Here is a 21,593-nt window from a genome sequence, read left to right on the forward strand (position 1 = left end):
TTTCTTTTTCATGCAAATTAATCGCCTTTTTGACGGCCTTAACAGGCTCAAACAGTTGTTAAACTTGGCATACTTATCAGACGCGGTGAAAAATTTTATATTTTAAGAGTCTCGGGCTTCGCTGTTGCAAAATGCTCGCTAGCGCCCCTTAGGAAGTCGGAAAAATTACCTACATGTATGAAATTTGGCAGACAGATGTAACATGTGGAGACGCACAAAAAAGCCTCTTGGAGGTATGCCCAAAACTCAACAGGAAGTCAACCATTTTGAATTCAATGTGAGATTTTCGCCAATTTTTTGCGTTTTAAAGGTTGTGTACTTTAACGAACTCCTCCTACAGATTTAATCAGATCGACCTGAAATTTGGTCACGACCATCTAAAGAGCTTAAGGATGAAAAGATATACAAATGGTGAGTTTTCACCGAACGACCGGACCGTGGTGTGGCGGCCATTTTGAGCCATTCGCCATGAAACAGGAAGTTGTTGTAACTCCACTGTATATAATCCGATCTGCCCCAAATTTCTCAGGCATGATAAGGGTCCAGTCCTGAGGACATTTACATGCAATATAGACTCATAGCACAGCCCCAAGACGTTAGCCCCGCCCTCTTTCATAACTCATGAACCGTTTGTCATAGAGTCTTGTGGAAGGCGTCATTGCACTCGGCAGAGTTCCGAGTTCATTGTGCCTGGCCGCGTCAGTCGGCGTCCCGCCCGTACCCCCGACGCGCGGGAAGGTGTGAGGGCCCGTTCATCGCTAATCGCAGCTTTAATTATGACTCTTATCATATTCAACCTATGTGTATTATCTACAGTGCAATATACACATTACAGAAATGAGAGACGATCAACTATCAACTATTAGTCAAGAGAAAAGATTCAGAGGATAGTTTTGAATATAAAATATGAAAAGATATGAGCCACGGCGTTGTAAGTTACAGTAAATAACAGCAGGAGAACAGAACGGCAGAAGACCAACACAAAAGAAAGAAAATATGTATGATAAAAATATGCAAATGATGCAATCTGTGCACAAAAAACTAAAAATGACAAATTACAAGAGATGGAGATCTAAAGCACACTCTGTTAGTCTTTAACTGCAAATGAGCAGCCTGTTCCCCCAGTTTGTTTAGACTTTCATGGCTCTGACATATTAGACTAATTTAAGACCAAACTGTGGTCGAAAAATAAGCAATAGCTCCGTGTCTGAGAGAGAAATGATGTTCCAGTTAACCACTCATTACCACCAAGGCTCAGGACTTTACATGTAATCCACTGCTTTCAAACCAACACACTGTAGCAATACACCATATGAACAGTCACCACTGATGCTAATTAAGCTTTATAGAAATTGCTGTGCCATATAGCCTTAAGTAAGCCCATACTATATGGTGTGCACACAAATGAATGTTTTTCTTGACCTAAATCCTCTGTAAACACTTGCGGCTCGTCTATGAAATGTTATGACACTCCAGAAATGGTTTAGAATAAATGAAGAGTAGTTTATTCCCCTTTTTAATACTCCTGCATAAGTGTAAACGGAGGGATCTAACTTATATTTCTACTGTTGGTGAACATAAAAGTGTCTAAACCGCGACTTTACACTACAAGAAGTAAGCCTTTCCCAGATTTGTTAAAGTTTAACTTATGCACATGAATGGTTGTGTAAATTAAAATACAACATCAAACTTTAATAATCAATTTGTCAGTAAATATTTCACTATAAAAGAGCATTCAGATATTGAGGAGGACTGGGATTGTGTGAAATAAACAAATGTCAGGGTTTCTGCCAGAATAACCTTTCTAGTAGAAACACAAAATACAAGTATGAACCTGATAATGAGCTTGATATGGGACCTTTAATGTAGATTGTGCTCAGATGGCACATAAATAAAGTTGGGTTTAAAAAGATAAAAATGTATTGACAATCAAATATTTGAATTTTTGTAGTCAAACTCCTGTGCGTATTATTTAGTTTGTCTCATAACAAGGTAAAAAAGCAATAAATGGAAAGACAGTCTAAAGATAATATAAAAGGTGATTAGTGCTAATGAATGCTTAATAGACCTATTATGCAGGTTTTTATGTGGCTGTTATAAATGTTTCATTAACAAGGTGAAGGTGTCACCCCGCATTTGTGTTTTTTTGAATAATGTCTTTTAAATAATGCACTTTCGGTGAAATGTTTCGTCCACCTGGAACAGACGTCAACACCTTGGGCGAAATTCATTTATTACCCACTACCGACTCCCTCTCCTCTCATTTATTTTTCCAATCCAAAGATGCGCACGATGAAATCGTATCAATCATTCAGATGTGTCAGCTCTGTACACACACTCCTCAGGCATGATATAAAACATTCTTCGAAGCAATATTCACTCGGGTTATCCAGTAAGACGTTGGTGGAGGGGAATAAAAAGCAAACCGACTCAGTCAAAAAAAAACCAAAAACTCATGAATATCAACATCTTTCACGGCTTTGAAGTGCCCTTTTGAATGGGAGACATTTGTCTCAGGCTCCTGTTGCAATCTCATCGAACCACACGGTGCTGGCCTTCATCTGTCCCTCCGATGCAGCGTCATGCCGGAGCGGCTGCAAAAAAAACAGAGAGAAACCTTGCACACCAATTAATACCTAAAGGGCCTCTCATAGAGTTCTCCCTCCCCTGCAATTACTGCAGTGTGTGCTCAGACTGCAACATCGTCTACCTGCGGAGAGCGTTGGATGTCCTCTTGAGCACGCTGCCGGTCTAATTCTACCAGCCTTTGTGAATGGGGTTCTGCAAGTAGCAGGTGTCATTAATTCAATTTCATTTAAAGTTTATTTTATACAATATTCAGAGCATTCAAAGATTTTAGGTCTGCCCCCTGAAAGTCGATGAGTCAAACCTTTTTTTTTTTGTAAGAGGCTAGATCTATGAAGAACTTTGTGTTCTAGTAAACAGTTTATTCATAAACACGTTGGTTGTATAAATATTAGGGCTGCATTTTTTATGTTGTACCAGGCTCAGTTTTAAAGCTAAACTAAAGTTACTGGCATCATATGAAACTAGAAAAACCTGAAGAATCCATCGGTACCAACCATGTCATACTAGCTTGTCGTGAAGGAGGTCATGGCCATTTTCAAAGGGGTCCCTTGACCTCTGACCTCCAGATATGTGAATGAAAATGAGTTCTATGGGTACCCACGAGTCTCCCCTTTACAGACATGCCCACTTTATGATAATCACATGCAGTTTGGGGGCAAGTCATAGTCAAGTCAGCACACTGACACACTGACAGCTGTTGTTGTCTGTTGGGCTGCAGTTTGCCATGTTATGATTTAAGCATATTTCTTATGCTAAATGCAGTACCTGTGAGGGTTTCTGGACGATATTTGTCATTGTTTTGAGTTGTTAATTGATTTGCAATAATAAATATTTACATACATTTGCATAAAGCAAGCGTATTTGCCCACTCCCATGTTGATACTTGAAAAACCTTTCTTTAAAGGTCCCATATCATGTTCATTTTCAGGTTCATACTTGTATTTTATGTTTCTACTAGAACATGTTTACATACTTAAATGTTAAAAAAAAACATTATTTTCCCCACACTGTCTGCCTGAATAGACCTGTATTCACCATCTGTTTGAAACGCTCCGTTTTAGTGCAATTCAACGGAATTGCAACAGTTTGGGTTCATGTTTTTTTGTCAGCTGATGTCATTCACATACACTGCAACAGGAAATAAACTGGGACACATTTAGAACGTTCACGTTTAAAACTGAGTAATGGTCTAAACATTGTAGATTTGTGACATCATAAATGGACAGAAATCCTGACAGCTTGTTTCAAAGGCACTGTTTCTGAATACGGGCTGTGTGTATTTCTCCATGGGTTGAGCGTTTTGAAACTTTCACAGAATTTATATAGCACTTAAACCTGCTTTATAATATAAAAGACATGAAAATCTCACTTCTTACAATATGGAACCTTTAAGGTACATTTTGAACAGATGATAACACGTGTAATTAATTTGTGATTAATCGCAAATAACTATGGACAAACATGCGATGTTACAGTAAATGCATATAAAGTGTGACCATTGCTGAGAAAATAATCAAGAGCCCCTTTCCCACATTTATCAAAAATGTCATTGTGTAAATATTTTGCAAAAGCACCAATGTTCAACCCCTAAAAAATAGTCCTAATATCGATATTGAGGTATTTGGTCAATAATATCGTAATATTTGATTTTCTCCACATCCCCCAGCCCTAGCAGGCAGTGTGGCCGTTACACTCCTGCGACAGCCACAGATACCAGATGTTTTTCTTTTTTTGTCAGAGCATTTGATCTTGTTTAGCTCAGGTTTTTTTGTGTTCTTAATCAGTTCTGATGCACTACAGTCGCCTAAACTAAGCACAAGGCACAAGCAGAGACATGTTTCCGTTTTTTTAGTCAGGAAAACAATCTTGATAAAAAAAAACAAAAAAACTATCAGTTCATTTTCCAAGTTGGAATCCACTCTATAAACTAAACTTGTGTATATCGCACACCAATCTCCAGGCCTGTGGGCTGGATCTCGCCTCCAATGAATTTTTATCCTCTAGAAAGTGAATCCGCTGAAGCCGTCTCTCCGAGCTATATACGAGAATGAATAAAAAAGGAAATCTGTGCTGAAGAGAGACAATTCCAAAAGAGGTGGGAGACTGAGTACTTAAAGACTGGCCGGTGTCTCATTCGCCATTAGGCCCTTATGATTTTGACGACGAGCCATCTCGCACAGCGTCGGAGGGCCTAAGCAGCTTCTACGGAACCCGAGAAGAAATCACCATGCGAGAGGAAAATCTGTTTTGCAACTGGGCTTTTTATGTTTCCCAATTTACTGCACACAAAAAGTACACAGATGCAATACACATCATGATTATGCATGATGCCGTGAAAAGCCTTGCATGTGAGAAAACAGTCGGCTGGAAAGCCAAAATGCGACGTGAAAACTTTACTTCCCATTTTGTCAGCCTGCAGCAAATGTGCACGCCATCACCCCTCAAGGTTGAGGAACTCAATTTTTAAATTTGTTTTACTCATTCATTTGCAGCTGACGCGGGGGGAGCCTGCCAGAGAACTGACAGGAAGTGCTGAATGAATTACATTTCAGAGCGAGAGTTTTCTCCTTTCATCCCCTGCATGATGCAACAGCTCCTCCTATGCTCGGAGACTACTTAGAAGCACTTACTTGTGGGAACTAATGTTCTCTGTGATAAGGATCAAGGGATCTATTCGTAGGTCCAGCTGCAAAAGACAAAAACACCTTCTGAGTTCCAAGGATAAATGAACTTGCGTTAAAAGAAAAGGTGCCAGATGAAAAAGTGGGAGCAAACGGGTCAAGATAAAAGGTAGAGGTGTCAATGAAACTCCTGCGGGGGGGAAGAGTCTTTCATCGCAAAAGGGATTCTCAAAGGCAGAAATCTCAGCACCAGGTAGAGAATCATCAATCAGTCATTCAGTTAAATGTAAATGTCTCGGCCCTTTTCTTCCCTTCTTCTACATGAGATTTTTCCTCCTAACAGCTGCCGTTGTAAATCCGCAGCAGCTGCCGGAGTCCAGCCGACGCAGTGTGAAGCCCTCTCATATCTCTTCTGTCACCTGAATTGTCTCGCAGCATAGCGGTGTTCGACAAACCGCAGCCCCCTTCATTTGTTTTCTCTCTGATCTCGTTCATCCATAACAAGCGAGAAGTTACAAATGTCTTCTCGGTCCAGCAGCGATGACTTGCCACGCTGTGTCACAAGTGTCACAAACAAAACAAAATAAAAACCACAGTTTGTTGTTGTTGCTTCGGGGAGGGGGGGAAGATGCTGCTGGGATGCTGTGAGTGCATTTTGAAATATTAAAGGTCGCTGTAAACTTGAGCGATGGGCATTTAATGATTTCTGGGAGTCTTTCAGAAGTCTAGATAGTTGCAATGTAATGTTATTAAATCTTTTTTTTGTTTTTGTTTTTTGCATTAGTTACTTGGTCTGCCAGAGAAATAGTTTGTTTCTGACATTCATTCGTGGATAAATGAACCTTGAAAACTGTTTTTGGTATAACATATACCAATGCCACAAGCCACTAACATTAACAAGCCACTTAGCAAAACAGTAACTACAGACAAAAACAACAAGAATCAAGGTCCACTTACTAGTGCTGAGAAGATACGCCTCCTGATTCGATACCATAACAATACTTGGGTGCAAATTCGATATGTTTTGCGAATTGTAAGTATTGCGATTCAATATTCCGATTTATTGTGATTATTGTTAACTTTTTTAACACTAGACCATGGGAACAAGTTGAGTCATACACTCTAGTTACTTTTACTCCCAAAATCCCCAAATCCCCAAATCAAAGAATAAAACATTTCCCTCACAATTTAGTGGTATTTTCTTTTTAATTTATAAGGGACATGTAATGTGTTAAACTTCTGGTGAATATAATCCAATCAATCTTATTTCCATAAATGTATTTTGTATATACAATACCGGTTAAACGGTTAATTATTAACATCTCTTATCATTGACAAGTAGACTTGGACCTTAAAGGTCCCATATTGTAAAAAGTGAGATTTTCATGTATTTTATGTCATAATGCAGGTTTAAGTGATATATAAATACTGTGAAAGTATCAAAACGCTCAATCCACAGATAAATACACAGAGCTCGTATTCAGAAACTGTGCTTTTGAAACAAGCCGTCAGGATTTCTGTGCATTTGTGATGTCACAAATCTAAAATATTTAGACAATTTCACAGTTTTAAACGTAAACATTCTAAATGTGTCTCAGTTTATTTCCTGTTGCAGTGTATGTGAATGACATCAGCTGACAGGAAGTAAAAATGGACCCAAGCTGTTTCCTAGCGACGCAATTCCGTTGCCATTCCATTGAAATGCGCTAAAACGGAACGTTTCTGATAGAGGGTGTATACAGGTATATTCAAACAGACAGTATGAGAAAAATAATGTGTTGTTTGAACATTAAAGCATATAAACATGTTCTAGTTGAAACCTCAAATACAAGTATGAACCTGAAAATGAGCATGATATGTCCCCTTTATATTAAATCTGCATTAACTGATTTTTGGCCTCTTGCATGCATCGGAACACGTTGTAAACACAACATTGAGATTTTATCAAATTATAAAGTAGATATGGTGACCGCGTTAGCAAACAATTGCCTATCCACACATCCAGCAGACACCGAGCAACACTATCATTCATTTGGAGTCATGTGTCTGACCAAGGGGTGAACTCAGGTCCAATATTCACCCTCTTTTTGCTCTGTTTTTGGTCTCCACCAACTCATGCGAAATATATGTGGCTCTGTTTGCCAGTTAGTCATTAAATTTCTCTGCCATTTGGTGCTGGGTAATTGTATCGTGTATAGAGTGTTTTTCATTGTAAACAGCTGCCTGCTGTGGCTTCAAAAGACCACATAACAGAAACAATGAGCTTAAAGATGCTAAAAAAAGCACAGTAGAACTGAGGGGAACTTTGAGTCAGGATAATCTGCTGGGGTTCATCAGTACAAGCAACACCTTTCACAATACATTTCTGTTGTTGATTAGTGCGGCTTTAAGATTTTTCTTTTGTTAACCCTCCTGTTGTCTTCGGGTCAAATTGACACGTTTTCAAACTTCATAAATATGGATGTCTTTCAACTAATTTTTCAGATCTTTTTTTTCAGACTTTTTTCAGATCTTTTTTTTCAGACTTTTTTTTCAGACTTTTTCTGTCCGAAATTTTTCAAATCTTTTTTTTCAGACTTTTTCTGTCCGAAATTTTTCAAATCTTTTTTTTCAGACTTTTTTTGTCCGAAATTTTTCAAATCTTTTTTTTCTGACATTTTTCAGACTTTTTTTTCAGACTTTTTTTTCAGAAATTTTTCAGAATTTTTTTCTGACATCTTTTTCAGACATTTTTCAGATATATCTTTTCAGAATTTTTTTTTTTAGATATTTTTCAGATCTTTTTTTTTTACTTTTTTTTCAGACTTTTATTTTCAGACATTTTTCAGATATTTTTTTTCAGAATTTTTTTTTTCAGATCTATTTTTCAGACTTTTCTTTGGGACATTTTTTCAGACTTTTATTTTCAGAAATTTTTCAGATATTTTTTTTCAGAATTTTTTTTCGGACATCTTTTTCAGAATTTTTTTTTTCAGACTTTTTCCAGATCTATTTTTCAGACTTTTTTTCGGACCTTTTTTCAGATCTTTTTTTCAGACTTTTATTTTCAGAAATTTTTCAGAAATTTTTTTCGGACATCTTTTTCAGACATTTTTCAGATATTTTTTTTTTCCAGACTTTTTTCAGATCTATTTTTCAGACTTTTTTTTCAGATCTTTTTTTTCAGACTTTTATTTTCAGAAATTTTTCAGATCTTTTTTTTCAGAATTTTTTTTTTCTGACTTTTTTTAGATCTTTTTTTTTAGAATTTTTTTGTCCGAAATTTTTCAAATCTTTTTTTTCAGATCTTTTTTTTTTTACTTTTTTTTCAGATCTTTTTTTTCAGACTTTTATTTTCAGAATTTTTTTTTTCAGACTTTTTTCAGATCTATTTTCCAGACTTTTTTTTCGGACTTTTTTCAGATCTTTTTATTCAGATTTTTTTTGTCCGATATTTTTCAAATCTTTTTTTTCGGACATTTTTCAGATCTTTTTTTTTTTACTTTTTTTTTCAGATCTTTTTTTTCAGACTTTTATTTTCAGAAATTTTTCAGAATTTTTTTTTTCAGACTTTTCAGATCTATTTTCCAGACTTTTTTTGGGACATTTTTTCAGACTTTTATTTCGGACATTTTTCAGATCTTTTTTTTTTTACTTTTTTTTCAGATCTTTTTTTTCAGACTTTTTTTTCGGACATTTTTCAGATCTTTTTTTTTTTACTTTTTTTTCAGATCTTTTTTTTCAGACTTTTTCTGTCCGAAATTTTTCAAATCTTTTTTTTCAGACTTTTTTTAGATCTTTTTTTTTAGACTTTTTTTGTCCGAAATTTTTCAAATCTTTTTTTTCGGACATTTTTCAGACTTTTTTTTCAGACATTTTCTCTCCGAAATTTTTCAAATCTTTTTTTTCAGACTTTTTTTAGATATTTTTTTTCAGACTTTTTCTGTCCGAAATTTTTCAAATCTTTTTTTCAGACTTTTTTTAGACTTTTTTTGTCCGAAATTTTTCAAATCTTTTTTTTCTGACATTTTTCAGACTTTTTTTTCAGATCTTTTTTTTCAGACTTTTTGTCCGAAATTTTTCAAATCGTTTTTTTTCGGACATTTTTCAGACTTTTATTTCAGATCTTTTTTTTCAGACTTTTATTTTCAGAAATTTTTCTGATTTTTTTTTCGGACATCTTTTTCAGACATTTTTCAGATATTTTTTTTTCAGAATTTTTTTTTTTCAGACTTTTTTCAGATATTTTTTTTTTTACTTTTTTTTCAGACTTTTATTTTCAGACATTTTTCAGAATTTTTTTTCGGACATCTTTTTCAGACATTTTTCAGATATTTTTTTTCAGACTTTTATTTTGAGAAATTTTTCAGATATTTTTTTTCAGACATCTTTTTCAGATCTTTTTTTTTTTTTTACTTTTTTTTCATATTTTTTTTTTCAGACTTTTATTTTCAGAAATTTTTAAGATCTTTTTTTTCAGAATTTTTTTTCGGACATCTTTTTCAGATATTTTTTTTCAGAATTATTTCTTTCAGACTTTTTTCAGATCTATTTTTCAGACTTTTTTTCGGACATTTTTTCAGACTTTTTTTAGATCTTTTTTTTCAGACTTTTATTTTCAGAAATTTTTCAGAATTTTTTTTCGGACATCTTTTTCAGACATTTTTCAGATATTTTTTTTCAGACTTTTATTTTGAGAAATTTTTCAGATATTTTTTTTCAGAACTTTTTTTCGGACATCTTTTTTAGGTAAATCAGCTACCCAGTAGGAACACTTAAATAGCCCTCATTTAAATTACTATGTACTAAAAGTTTAAATAAATCCTGTCCAACTGGGGGTTTGTTAACTTTATCTCAAATCTAGCGTAATGTGCTTTAAGGTGAGCTAACTTGGCTTGCCATAGTCAGCAAATTTCAGAAAACAGCATAAAAAGCGATTAAATACGTTATCTATGACCGGTATAATTTTACTAGGCAACTGTAAATATTGGGGTAATTTGGCAGTAATTCCAAAGAAATGTACTTGCTAATTATCACCTAATTACCATGAAATGTGCAGACCTGTAAAATAAAGTGTTACCAAAGTGTTTATAATACAGATAATCTGTTTCCATTAAAGTTTTTGCATTTTCTGTCTTTGTTTGGCGAAATTCAGGTTTTTCTTTTTTCTTTTTCTTTTAAATGAGCAAAGTGAAACTGTCCTTAAAGCAGGCAGAAGGAAACATACTGACTGATGTGAGGCATATTTTATTAGGGACCCATTTAAGGCCTCACTGTCCAGCTAAATGTGCTATCGATGTCGTCCATCTTGTCTTCATCAGTTCAGCCACCTGCTGCATGACTGCCCTCGTATACTAGCTACAACACCTATATATCTACCTATATACAAAGCAGATAGATATAGATAAGATATTTTATATTTTATTCTCCCAGTAATGTTCAACCATCAGTCTTGGAGGATAAAAAAGGTGCTGAATAACATCCTCCTCTGCTTTTATTTCCTTTATGTTAAAAGGTTACAGTAAAACCTCGTATCAACCCCAAAAGAAAGAATAATAAATGCAAAAGACGGAGCACTGGTTAAACATTTCTAGAACTTTTAAATATATTTTTGTTTCACAAGAACACTCAATTTTAAGGGAAAAAATTGCATTTGTGTTTCTTTCAGTTTGTAGATAAATGGATCTGATATGTCCGTATGGGTTTTACACTCCCAAAGGATTCAATGTAATTTTTTTGTGTCATTGTGTTGAAAAAAAAACTATTTTTTTTTATTTGAATGATTTCATAAATTGCAACTTTTTGTCCAAATGAAAAGAATACCATAAAATTTACCCCAACTGTTCTCTACATCTTGCAAAGTTAAAAAATAAAAGTGTTTTATTGTGTGTTTATGTGTATAAAAGACTTTTTGGCCGTTTTATGCCTTCATCATAGTGTTATTGTAGCTCTCTTCACAACAACACAGACACAGGTCGGTTCTTTGATACGGGCGTTTATTGCTTGGACACGTCTTTCTCTGATGCTTCACTTCTGAGTCACGTCATGCACACGCCGTGAAAACTACGAATCGACATAGCACAAGCATATCGGTAAAATACACTTGACATAGCATGAGAACAAAGGAAAATACAAATTGGCGGGAACATGAGTTAAATTGCATTTACAGGTAGAACAACAATACCTCGTTGGCCGCTTGTCATGAAAAGAGGTTCTTGAGTCCATGAAAGTCCTTTTGAAAGTCTCTTTGACTGTCTGCTTTTAGCTTCAGACGTCGATAATCATAGCTTTAAACACTTTACAGAGCCCGCGAAAGGCATCTGCTCCTTCACTTACGTTGGATTGTTTCAGTCCCTCAATGAATTCCGTTGGTTCCGGGGCGGAACGTAAAACACAGTGGACTAATGTACTTTTGACTGAAACACTTCTACCTGTTACATATTTTGAACTGTATGAAACAAATAATTTTACTCACATCATATTTAAATTTTTAACCTTACATTAAATTAATTATCTATTTATTTATTTATTGCATGAACTTATGTGATCAATTACTAATTATATATCATGAACACATTTATGCAACGGCACTTACAGTTATTATTATTATTATTATTATTCATCTTAGTGACAGTGATGGTTGCCATAGCTACCGGGGCGCCCCTGCACGCTGCTGTGTGCGCGTGTGTTCTATGTTCTACGTTTAGGATGTCATTCTAGAATTCTATGACACATCACAGCCATTGTGGAATTCAGTAAGATTAGGACTCACCTTATTCTTCACTTGTTTTCTCAGAGCAAAATATCTTGCAAAACCGCCGAGAGACCAAAACTCAACGCTGAACATCCACTTCTTCATTGACACAATGTTATCAAACAGGCAAAGTGAAGGTAAAGAATTGTTTCTATCACAGATCTGTGAAACACACACTCAGTAAGCAGAGCAGCAATACCTCTGTATGGTTTCTGTTGGAACATATTCATATGTAACGTGATTAATCCTACCTTTGAGAGATTAATATTCAGACTGTGTGAGAGAGATGTTTCTAATCATTTTTGTCCAATGCAGTTTGACAAAATGTTAGAAACACTTTTCGAGAAAATTTAATCCAGTCATGGACATGAATTCCCTTTTGCACATTTCCTAATATAACCGCAAAGTTTCTAATCGTGCAAAAAAACAACAACAATATGTTCAACTTGATGTTAGGTCAAATAGTTTTCTTTAATGACTTTCATGCACAGGTGGTAGTTCCTGTAAGCCTCTATTCAACTGGGTTAGGCAGTAATGGAGCACTGATTGAATTTATACTTATTCAAAAACTGACATTGAGAAAAGTAATAAAAGAGGATAAATATAATTATTTATATTATAAATATTAAAGAAAAAGTTACTTGTATGACTATGTGGAAAATAAACAGCAGTCTATATTCACAAAAAGAAGAGAAGATGGTTAAAAGGCTCATCCAACACAAACTACAACCTCAAAAATGGCTTTAGTTGAATCCACACATCTCTGACATAGAGTGTTTTTTTTTTGGTTTCTGTGTGTCTGACACTCAAAAACACAAAACTATTGACATGCACTGAGTTGCTTCTTACAGTAGAAGTGTTGTAGTTAGAAAAGTCAAAGTGTATGACATAACTTGTGTCAGTGAGTGACTGACCACCTCCTCTGCTCTCTTGTTTTGTTTACAGTCACGGTACGCAGAAGCGTTCGACTGACCAACGCAGGATATTACAACCATCTAGGAAAACCAGTCATTTCCTACAAGGAGACGGCTACGTACAAGTAAGCTGACGTTTGTGTGTGTGTGTGTGTGTGTGTGTGTGTGTGTGTCACAGTCATGCTTGTATACAGTATGTTCTGTAGCATACACAGGCTATGTGTTTAACAGTCATAAGTTCTTCATTATACATCTTCAAAGCTCTCACTCTTTCTCATTTTCATTATACAATACTTTCAGAAAAAGGAGGTTTTCTCCAGACGGTCTGAGAAAGTCCATCGCCAAGAAAATCAGCATGGCCAGCGGGATCATAGGGGCCAATTGGGCCATAGGGGCCAACGGGGCCAGTGGGGCCATTGGGGCCAACTGGGCCAGTGGGGCCAACAGGGCCAGCTGGGCCAGCGGGGCCAACAGGGACAGCGGGGCCAGCGGGGCCAACAGGGACAGCGGGGCCAGTGGGGCCAGCTGGGGCAACGAGGCCAGCGGGGCCAACAGGGCCAGCTGGGCCAGCGGGGCCAACTGGGACAGCGGGGCCAGTGGGGCCAGCTGGGGCAACGTGGCCAGCGGGGCCAACAGGGACAGCGGGGGCAACCGGGCCAGTGGGGCCAATGGGGCCAGCTGGGCCAGCGGGGCCAACAGGGCCAGCGGGGCCAACAGGGCCAGCTGGGCCAGCGGTGCCAACAGGGACAGCGGGGCCAGTGGGGCCAGCTGGGGCAACGAGGCCAGCGGGGCCAACAGGGACAGCGGGGGCAACCGGGCCAGTGGGGCCAATGGGGCCAGCTGGGCCAGCGGGGCCAACAGGGCCAGCTGGGCCAGCGGGGCCAACAGGGACAGTTGGGCCAGTGGGGCCAGCGGGGCCAAAGAGGCCAGCGGGGACAACAGGGACAGCGGGGGCAACTGGGCCAGTGGGGCCAATGGGGCCAGCGGGGGCAACGGGGCCTGCTGGAACGGCATTATTCGCTGGCTGTTCTTCATGCTGCTCATGTGTCTTGGTAAACGATCTCTCCTTCTATAAACAATCATATCTTGTTCATCAGCTTGTGTGTTTTATACTGTAGAGTGTCTGTCTTTTGAATTAAACATCACTGACCTGTTTCTCCAATACTTTGTTTCTCTCCATCCATCAGGAATTGTATACTTCACCCTGGCTCTATCCATGAACAGCATCTCTCTTGACTCAGGACCCTCAGCGTCACTTTTCCCATCAACCAAGCGGGATACGGTATGACCTTCTTTTTATTCTTAATGTGCACCTATAAAACACAATCACAGCCCAAATATGTTCTCACCTACATGTTGAAACACACAATGATGTCAACATCCACCATTCAAATTAATCTCCTGTCACTTACAGGCCTTGAGCACATATGAATGGATGGGGGAGCGGATGAGAATGCTGCATGACGAGGTGCTGAGGTTAAAGCGGGTCAAGGAGCCACCAGGGGACACTATGCCCAACTTTGCCCTGGAGTCGCAAGGTGAGACATCTAAATCACCCTCATCATTTTTATCTGTCAGATTGTAATTCACACATGTGATTTTTAGTTTTGAGATCCCTTTTTCACTTTCTTTGTGTGTGTTTTTGTGTGCAGGGGCCCTTGTTTTAGCTCGATTGTCCTCGGAAACATACCAATGCACCGGACCAACCTGTTTTCTTTTATCCCTGACACCTCTTTGGAGACAACCTGTAGACCCAAGTATTGTGACTCAGGTAGGAACTAGGAACTACACACACAAAACACATGGCTATGCGGTTTGGCAATATCATCTAATGATTTGGATTGTTTTACTGTCTATTTTGTTATACCTCATACCATCTAAACTTTTTTTTATACTCTTTCATTCTTCAGGGAGGACCAATCGTGGTTGGACGCTGCTGGTCATTTGATGGTGAGCGTGGACATTTAGTCATAGCCCTGTCCCACCCAGTGACCATCAGCCATGTGACACTGGGTCACATTTCAAAGACCGTGTCGCCAACTGGCAGCATCTCGAGCAGTCCAAAGATGTTTGCTGTCTATGTAAGTCACAAATTTAAAATTGTTACACTGCAGACGTCACATACACGGAGAACAACAAGGTGCTCAACTGGATCTCTATCTTTCTCTCTTGCAGGGCATGAAGACTAAAGAGGATGAAGGTACCCTACTAGGAACCTTTCTTTATGATCAGGACGGCGAGTCATTGCAGACTTTCAAACTGTCTGTGAGTATTACATGGTGCAACGAAACACATGCACATGCATTTTTTAAATTTCACCCACAAGCTAATATATCATAAGAATTACAGTTTGTCTGTCCTCATTGTAGGCTACTCATTATATCCCTTATTTCCCATCCTCTCAGTTTGTGCTCAACTAACTCTCTCTGTTCATTTCTCTATCTCTCAGGATCAGGAAGCAGGTGTCTTCAGCCATGTGAAGCTGCAAGTCGAGAGCAACTGGGGAAATCCTGACTACACTTGCGTGTACAATTTCAGGGTCTATGGGACCATATAGAAGACGGTGTTTGCTCCTATATGGGATATGGTGTACCGTGAGTGTTCACCATACTTTCTCCCAGCAAACCTCCTGCTGGGGAGAGGTGTGGTGCACCGTGAGTGTTCACCATATGAACTTGCTGGTGAGAGGTGTGGTGTACCGTGAGTGTTCACCATACGAACCTGCTGGTTAGAGGTGTGGTGTACCGTGAGTGTTCACCATACGAACCTGCTGGGGAGAGGTGTGGTGTACCGTGAGTGTTCACCATACGAACCTGCTGGGGAGAGGTGTGGTGTACTGTGAGTGTTCACCATACGAACCTGCTGGTGAGATGTGTGATGTACCGTGAGTGTTCACCACTCACGGTACATCACAGAGGTGTGAGAGGTGAGAGGTGTGGTGTACCGTGAGTGTTCACCATACGAACCTGCTGGTGAGAGGTGTGGTGTGGTGTACCGTGAGTGTTCACCATACGAACCTGCTGGTGAGAGGTGTGGTGTGGTGTACCGCGAGTGTTCACCATACGAACCTGCTGGTGAGAGGTGTGGTGTGGTGTACCGCGAGTGTTCACCATACGAACCTGCTGGTGAGAGGTGTGGTGTGGGGTACCGCGAGTGTTCACCATACGAACCTGCTGGTGAGAGGTGTGGTGTGGTGTACCGCGAGTGTTCACCATACGAACCTGCTGGTGAGAGGTGTGGTGTGGTGTACCGCGAGTGTTCACCATACGAACCTGCTGGTGAGAGGTGTGGTGTGGTGTACCGCGAGTGTTCACCATACGAACCTGCTGGGGAGAGGTGTGGTGTGGTGTACCGCGAGTGTTCACCATACGAACCTGCTGGTGAGAGGTGTGGTGTACCGTGAGTGTTCACCATACGAACCTGCTGGTGAGATGTGTGATGTACCGTGAGTGTTCACCACTCACGGTACATCACAGAGGTGTGAGAGGTGAGAGGTGTGGTGTACCGTGAGTGTTCACCATACGAACCTGCTGGTGAGAGGTGTGGTGTGGTGTACCGTGAGTGTTCACCATACAAACCTGCTGGTGAGAGGTGTGGTGTGGTGTACCGCGAGTGTTCACCATACGAACCTGCTGGTGAGAGGTGTGGTGTGGTGTACCGCGAGTGTTCACCATACGAACCTGCTGGTGAGAGGTGTGGTGTGGTGTACCGCGAGTGTTCACCATACGAACCTGCTGGTGGTGTTCACCACTCACGGTACATCAAAGAGGTGTGAGAGGTGAGAGGTGTGGTGTACCGTGAGTTTTCACCATACGCACCTGCTGGTTAGAGGTGTGGTGTACTGTGAGTGTTCACCATACGAACCTGCTGGGGAGAGGTGTGGTGTACCGTGAGAGTTCACCATACTTCCATAGTTTGAGGGCTGCACGGTGGCAGAGTGATCAGCACTGTAGCCGCACAGAGGAAGGACTGGTGATCGGTCTCTGTCTGTGTAGAGTATTCTCTCCGTGCATGCATGGGTTTTACCAGGTACTCTGGTTTCCTCCCATACACAAATAATAATAATGATTATTGTTCAATAAAAATCAAAAAAAATATTTCTGCTTGTTTTATCATCTATTTGAAACCCACAAGTGCAGTGAACTTGATACAAGTATAAAATAACATACAAATATCATTCTTCCATCTTACAAAAGCACATTATTGATCATGTAACAATTCCAACATATAATTTAACATTTACAAATTGAATAACAAACAACATAAATGCCAGATTCAGGTGATATGAAATAAAAAATAAACTTGAAAAACTTAACCTTGATGAATTTTGATTCCAACCATCAGAGTATGTAACACATTTAAACAGGTCATTTTAAAACTCACAGTATTCGGACAACCATGAAAAGTTTCTGTATCTCAATCTGTGGAGTGAAACTATGGAACAGTTTCATTGTGGAGCTAAAGCAATGTCCAAACTTAAACCAGTTTAAAATAAGGTATAAAGACATGATGTTCACAAGGTACAGGGATGAAGTGGGGGTTTGACAATCACAAGGTGTTTACAGGGGTCACTGTTTATTTATCTATTACTGTTTGTTTATTTATTTATTGGTTACTTAATATTTATTCTGTATTAGTCTATCTTCCTATTTTTTCTGTAAAGAATAATGCAAATTTAAAATTCAAAATCAAATTTAGAATAATGTATTCATGGTCAGATGCTGTGTATTGTATATATATATATATATATATATATACACATATATATATATACGTATGTATACATATATGTATATGTGTATGTGGTGTGCAGTGTGCGCATGTAGTGCAATATGCAATGTATACATATATATATATATATATATATATGTGTGTGTGTGTGTATGTGTATTGCATGTTGTATTGCATGTGCATATTGTATATTATAAATTGTGTATTATCAATAATAATATGCGCATATACGAAAAGATAACTAGTCAATATGATTAAGTTAAATATATAAGTAAGTAATTGGTATTGTGATTAAGTTATATTATAAGTAATGAATTGGTATTCTGGATTGATAACAAATTTATAGTTTGATAAGGATAATTATATCAGTAATTAATTCATATTTCTGTATGAAAGAGATAAAAGGTAATTATAGTAGACAAATTTAAGAACATTTCATTAGAGTTTATGTATGGCTCAATAAGGAAGCTGGTTAATTATTAATGAATGAGTTATGGAGAAGGGGTGGGATTAAATAATTTTGTACTTCTTCTTACTCCTTTTCGAATATATAAATCAAGGCATCAAGTGTTTGACAATTTGCTTTTCTTTTGCTTTTCATTGTATGTAAATACTACTTCTTTCTGGTTGTCCACTTGTTGGTATGATCATTCTCTTTTTCTTTATTTTTTTTGTATTCTACATGTTCTAAATACATTTTTAAATGAAATGAAAAGAAGCTTTGTAATTTGAGGTACCAAACTGTGAGAACAGTCTTGAACTACTGCACCATTTGTGTTTGAGTGAAAAATACAAGGATGGTGCAGATAAATAAAAACATAAATAATCAAAACAGCGACTGTTCTGTTTAATACAAATCTGTAAAGTGAGGGTATTAATTTGGCTGCTTGGTGAAAACCAGGCTGACACTGAAGAAAGATCCACGACTATGAAGCTGGACCGGCCCGCCTCCATGCTGCTGCCTGCACATGCTCGACCTGCATTTCCACCAGATCCGTGATGGAGGGTGTCTCAATGCAGGAGAAGCAGTCGCCAGGAGATTCAGCAGTGGCATCGCCTATTTCTTGCTTAAAGTGTTGTCAGAAGTAGATTTGTTTAACCCTTGTGTGGTGTTCATGTTTTTGTTACTCAGCCAATGTCCGCTGGTCAGTTGGACCCACCCCATTATTGGGTTTTAAATCAATACAGCCATAACAATTTATTTAAAAATACTTAACAGATGTTTACTTTATCCCAATTACAAGCAATATAGACAGCATATGGTTAATATTTGCCATTTACTTCTGTAGGATATTATTTATGAACAAAAGTGCTATTTGTTTTTTGTGATAAAATGTAATAAAAAATAAAAATCAATTATAATGAAGATATGGGTGGAAAAAAACATTTATCTTGAACAAATATAAATGAAACAATGTTTTTATTGATGTTTATTTCTTTGAACTTAATTAAAATTCATGTCAGTCTACACAACACGAACCCCATTGAACACATAGCCTATTCATGCCAGCTTATACAACACATGAGGGGCAGAGTTTTACTGTGTGTGTGTTGCATCTTTTGACATCCATATTTCTCCACTTGCTGGCTGCTGAGGGGCTCGTTTTTGAGCTGCCTGATGGACAGTCTCATCCTCTTCTTCATACTCATTGTCAGACTCTGAATTGACAGAAATGTGATCCTAATATTCTGAAAACTCTTCCTCTTCATCTTCATCTTCCAAAAGTTCTCTCTCTTCTAAAATCATTTCTAAAGCCCTCTGAGCAGAGAGTCTTTTTGCCATCTTGATCGATTGCGATAAGGAGCCACACAGCCAATTTGCAGCTGGGATATAGTGAGAAAATATAGACTAGTTCCCGCAAGACAGAGGGTAAAATGTGCGAGAATGTGGGCGCAGACAGGTGTCGGTGCTTGAAATGTAACAACCTCATGCGGGAACAGCAGGAGCAGAAAGACAAAACTCACACACATATAGAACAAAAACACACACGCACACACACACACACACACACACACGCACACGCACACGCACACACACACACACACACACACACACACACTTACAGCAGGCCCAGGTCAGAGGATGACAGAGTGTAGGTACTGTACACAGCACCTACAATTTCCACACATTTATCTCCCTCGGGAGTCCAGAGGACCCGAACATCACATATGTAATATAATTGTGTAGGGGGATGTACAGTGTGCAGTCATTGAAAAATGTGTTCTTTTATATGTTCTTCATAGAAAATGAGCCAAGGCCAATGAGTCTGAGGTTGAAAAAAATTATGAATCACATCATTTTCTTTTAGTAAACATTGAAAACGGGTCCCACAGACCCCAAACACCACACAAGGGTTAAACTACTTTTTCAGTAATGTTCTTTGATGCACTGTATCGAACGGCCAAAGTAAAAGTTCTTAAAGTGCATGCACAGCAGCATGTAGCTCCAATTTTATGGTCAGTTTTGCTATTGCTGGATCGTTTTGCACCTGTCCTGGCTCATTCACTGGCCGTGCAGACACAGCTTCAGCTCTCTAATAATCAAGTCAAAATGGATGCCACTTTGGTGAATGAAACCAGTTACAAAATGCATCACCTTCTAAGACCTGTGGTATAATATTTATGGCTTTAAAAAGTTTGAATTGGTGGTTATGGGTCAGAGGACCTGGTATATCAGAGTGTCTGCTCCTTTACATCCTACACTGTGCTTTTCACTTATCTTGCAGACCTTTTACATTTACTAAAAGTGGCTAATGTAAGGTATAGCATGTCAAGTCTTTGCTTTTATGTCTCTATGAAAACTATGCCCTGCTCCTATGGAAACATCATAGAGACACACTCAAGTGGTCTTTTTCAAAACTTTCAAGACTTATTGCCCACATCACTGCCTCAGCTTTTACTTAATGGTATATGAGACAGCCATTTTCACCCTTTTCTATTTGCCATTTTATGTTGATGTTGATCATTTACTTTGTAGTCGCCTCATCGTAACCACAGCTTTAGTTAACAAAGTGGAGATTGTTTTAGCTTTTCTGTGTGGCATGTGAACAAATAAACCATCAAACAGTATAGCAGTAGTAGTTTGTGGTGCCGTTGCATTGTTTTGCATTAAACTTATAATATCTTGTCAACCTTATTTATATCGGGAGGGTAGGCTATATATATTAGAGATGTAATGCACATTGACTGTGCACAAGCTAAAATGGAGTCTCCACTTAAACTTGTTAAAAGCAGTAGAAGCTGTCGTAACTTGCGACACACAATGCACAAAACATTGGAAAAGTTGTCAAGAATGGTTCAGCTAGAGATGAAACAATTATCAGTTAATTGATTAGAGAAATCAACAGAAAAATTATCAATTATTATTTTGGTCGATAACGGCGCTCGCTAACGGCGATTGCTACAGCTTTGGTTATGCTTTCTGCAAGGACATTTGCGAGAACATGAGCAAGCACGGAATCGTGACGAGGAAATGCTTGGATCTTTTATACTATATGCGGGTTTCTCCTCGCGGCAAACCGACATTCTCAAAGCTACTCAAAGTTCTCCATTTTTGCCGTCAATCCGCGTCCATGTAAATTTGGAAGTGCACGAACAGGCGAAAACCTGCCGCACAGAACCCCCGTGAAGGGCGTCAAAGGGTGACGTCACTTTACCCGTGCGGACACTTGCGACCGTCGTGGATGCGGCGAGCATAAATCATGCTTAACGCTGCTCGCTAGCGCCGCTAGCACTGTTTGCAAGTTTATAAAGGAGGTGCGCTTGGAAATGGTGAATAGGACGTGCAATGAGAATTTCAAAATAAAGGCGTCACTCGTCCGTCTTTACAGCCTCGTTGCGTATACTCGCGTTCATGTGACCATGGTGTAGTTCGTTTTTAGCGTGTAACGTTGGATTGCATTTATTCTTCAAAAATCCTAAAAGTGGTGTTCATTTGTGAAGATTATCTTATGGGAAATAAAATGTGTAAGTATCATAAACTGTTGTTTGCCACAGAGCTTATTT

The 21,593-nt window shown here is 38.5% G+C and overlaps 2 protein-coding genes across 8 annotated transcripts in view; both read left to right on the forward strand.

Annotated features, from left to right (window-relative positions):
* The window catches only part of LOC119502682 (major histocompatibility complex class I-related gene protein-like), a 334,522-nt gene that overhangs the window by 219,631 nt on the left and 93,298 nt on the right, over window positions 1-21,593 (forward strand). The window lies entirely within an intron of this gene.
* Window positions 11,990-16,951, forward strand: LOC119502688. 3 transcript variants are annotated; one of them, XM_037793802.1, is made up of 13 exons: window positions 11,990-12,080; window positions 12,889-12,982; window positions 13,158-13,247; window positions 13,347-13,602; window positions 13,639-13,909; window positions 14,045-14,139; window positions 14,272-14,395; window positions 14,510-14,628; window positions 14,768-14,938; window positions 15,033-15,122; window positions 15,307-15,499; window positions 15,791-15,887; window positions 16,689-16,951. In XM_037793802.1, the coding sequence occupies exons 1-11, from the start codon at window positions 12,056-12,058 to the stop codon at window positions 15,412-15,414; spliced, it is 1,443 nt and encodes a 480-aa protein (XP_037649730.1). In that variant the 5' UTR covers window positions 11,990-12,055; the 3' UTR covers window positions 15,415-15,499; window positions 15,791-15,887; window positions 16,689-16,951. The 3 variants fall into 3 exon arrangements, with proteins under 3 accessions (XP_037649730.1, XP_037649731.1, XP_037649732.1); XM_037793803.1 differs by lacking the exon at window positions 15,791-15,887 and having other exon boundaries at window positions 13,428-13,602; window positions 15,307-15,637; XM_037793804.1 differs by lacking the exons at window positions 13,347-13,602; window positions 15,791-15,887 and having other exon boundaries at window positions 13,158-13,260; window positions 15,307-15,637.

This window comes from Sebastes umbrosus, chromosome 15 (genome assembly GCF_015220745.1).
Source record: "Sebastes umbrosus isolate fSebUmb1 chromosome 15, fSebUmb1.pri, whole genome shotgun sequence".
NCBI lineage: Eukaryota > Metazoa > Chordata > Actinopteri > Perciformes > Sebastidae > Sebastes > Sebastes umbrosus.

What these genes read in the sequence shown, in the direction of transcription:
- LOC119502688 (XM_037793802.1), top strand. Translation starts at nt 12,056, where the DNA reads ATGTTATCAAACAGGCAAAGTGAAG. An exon ending in ATAGGGGCCAATTGGGCCAT is followed by an intron (nt 13,248 to 13,346) that starts AGGGGCCAACGG and finishes CAGCGGGGCCAG; the next exon opens with CGGGGCCAACAGGGACAGCG. An exon ending in CAAAGATGTTTGCTGTCTAT is followed by an intron (nt 14,939 to 15,032) that starts GTAAGTCACAAA and finishes TCTCTCTTGCAG; the next exon opens with GGCATGAAGACTAAAGAGGA.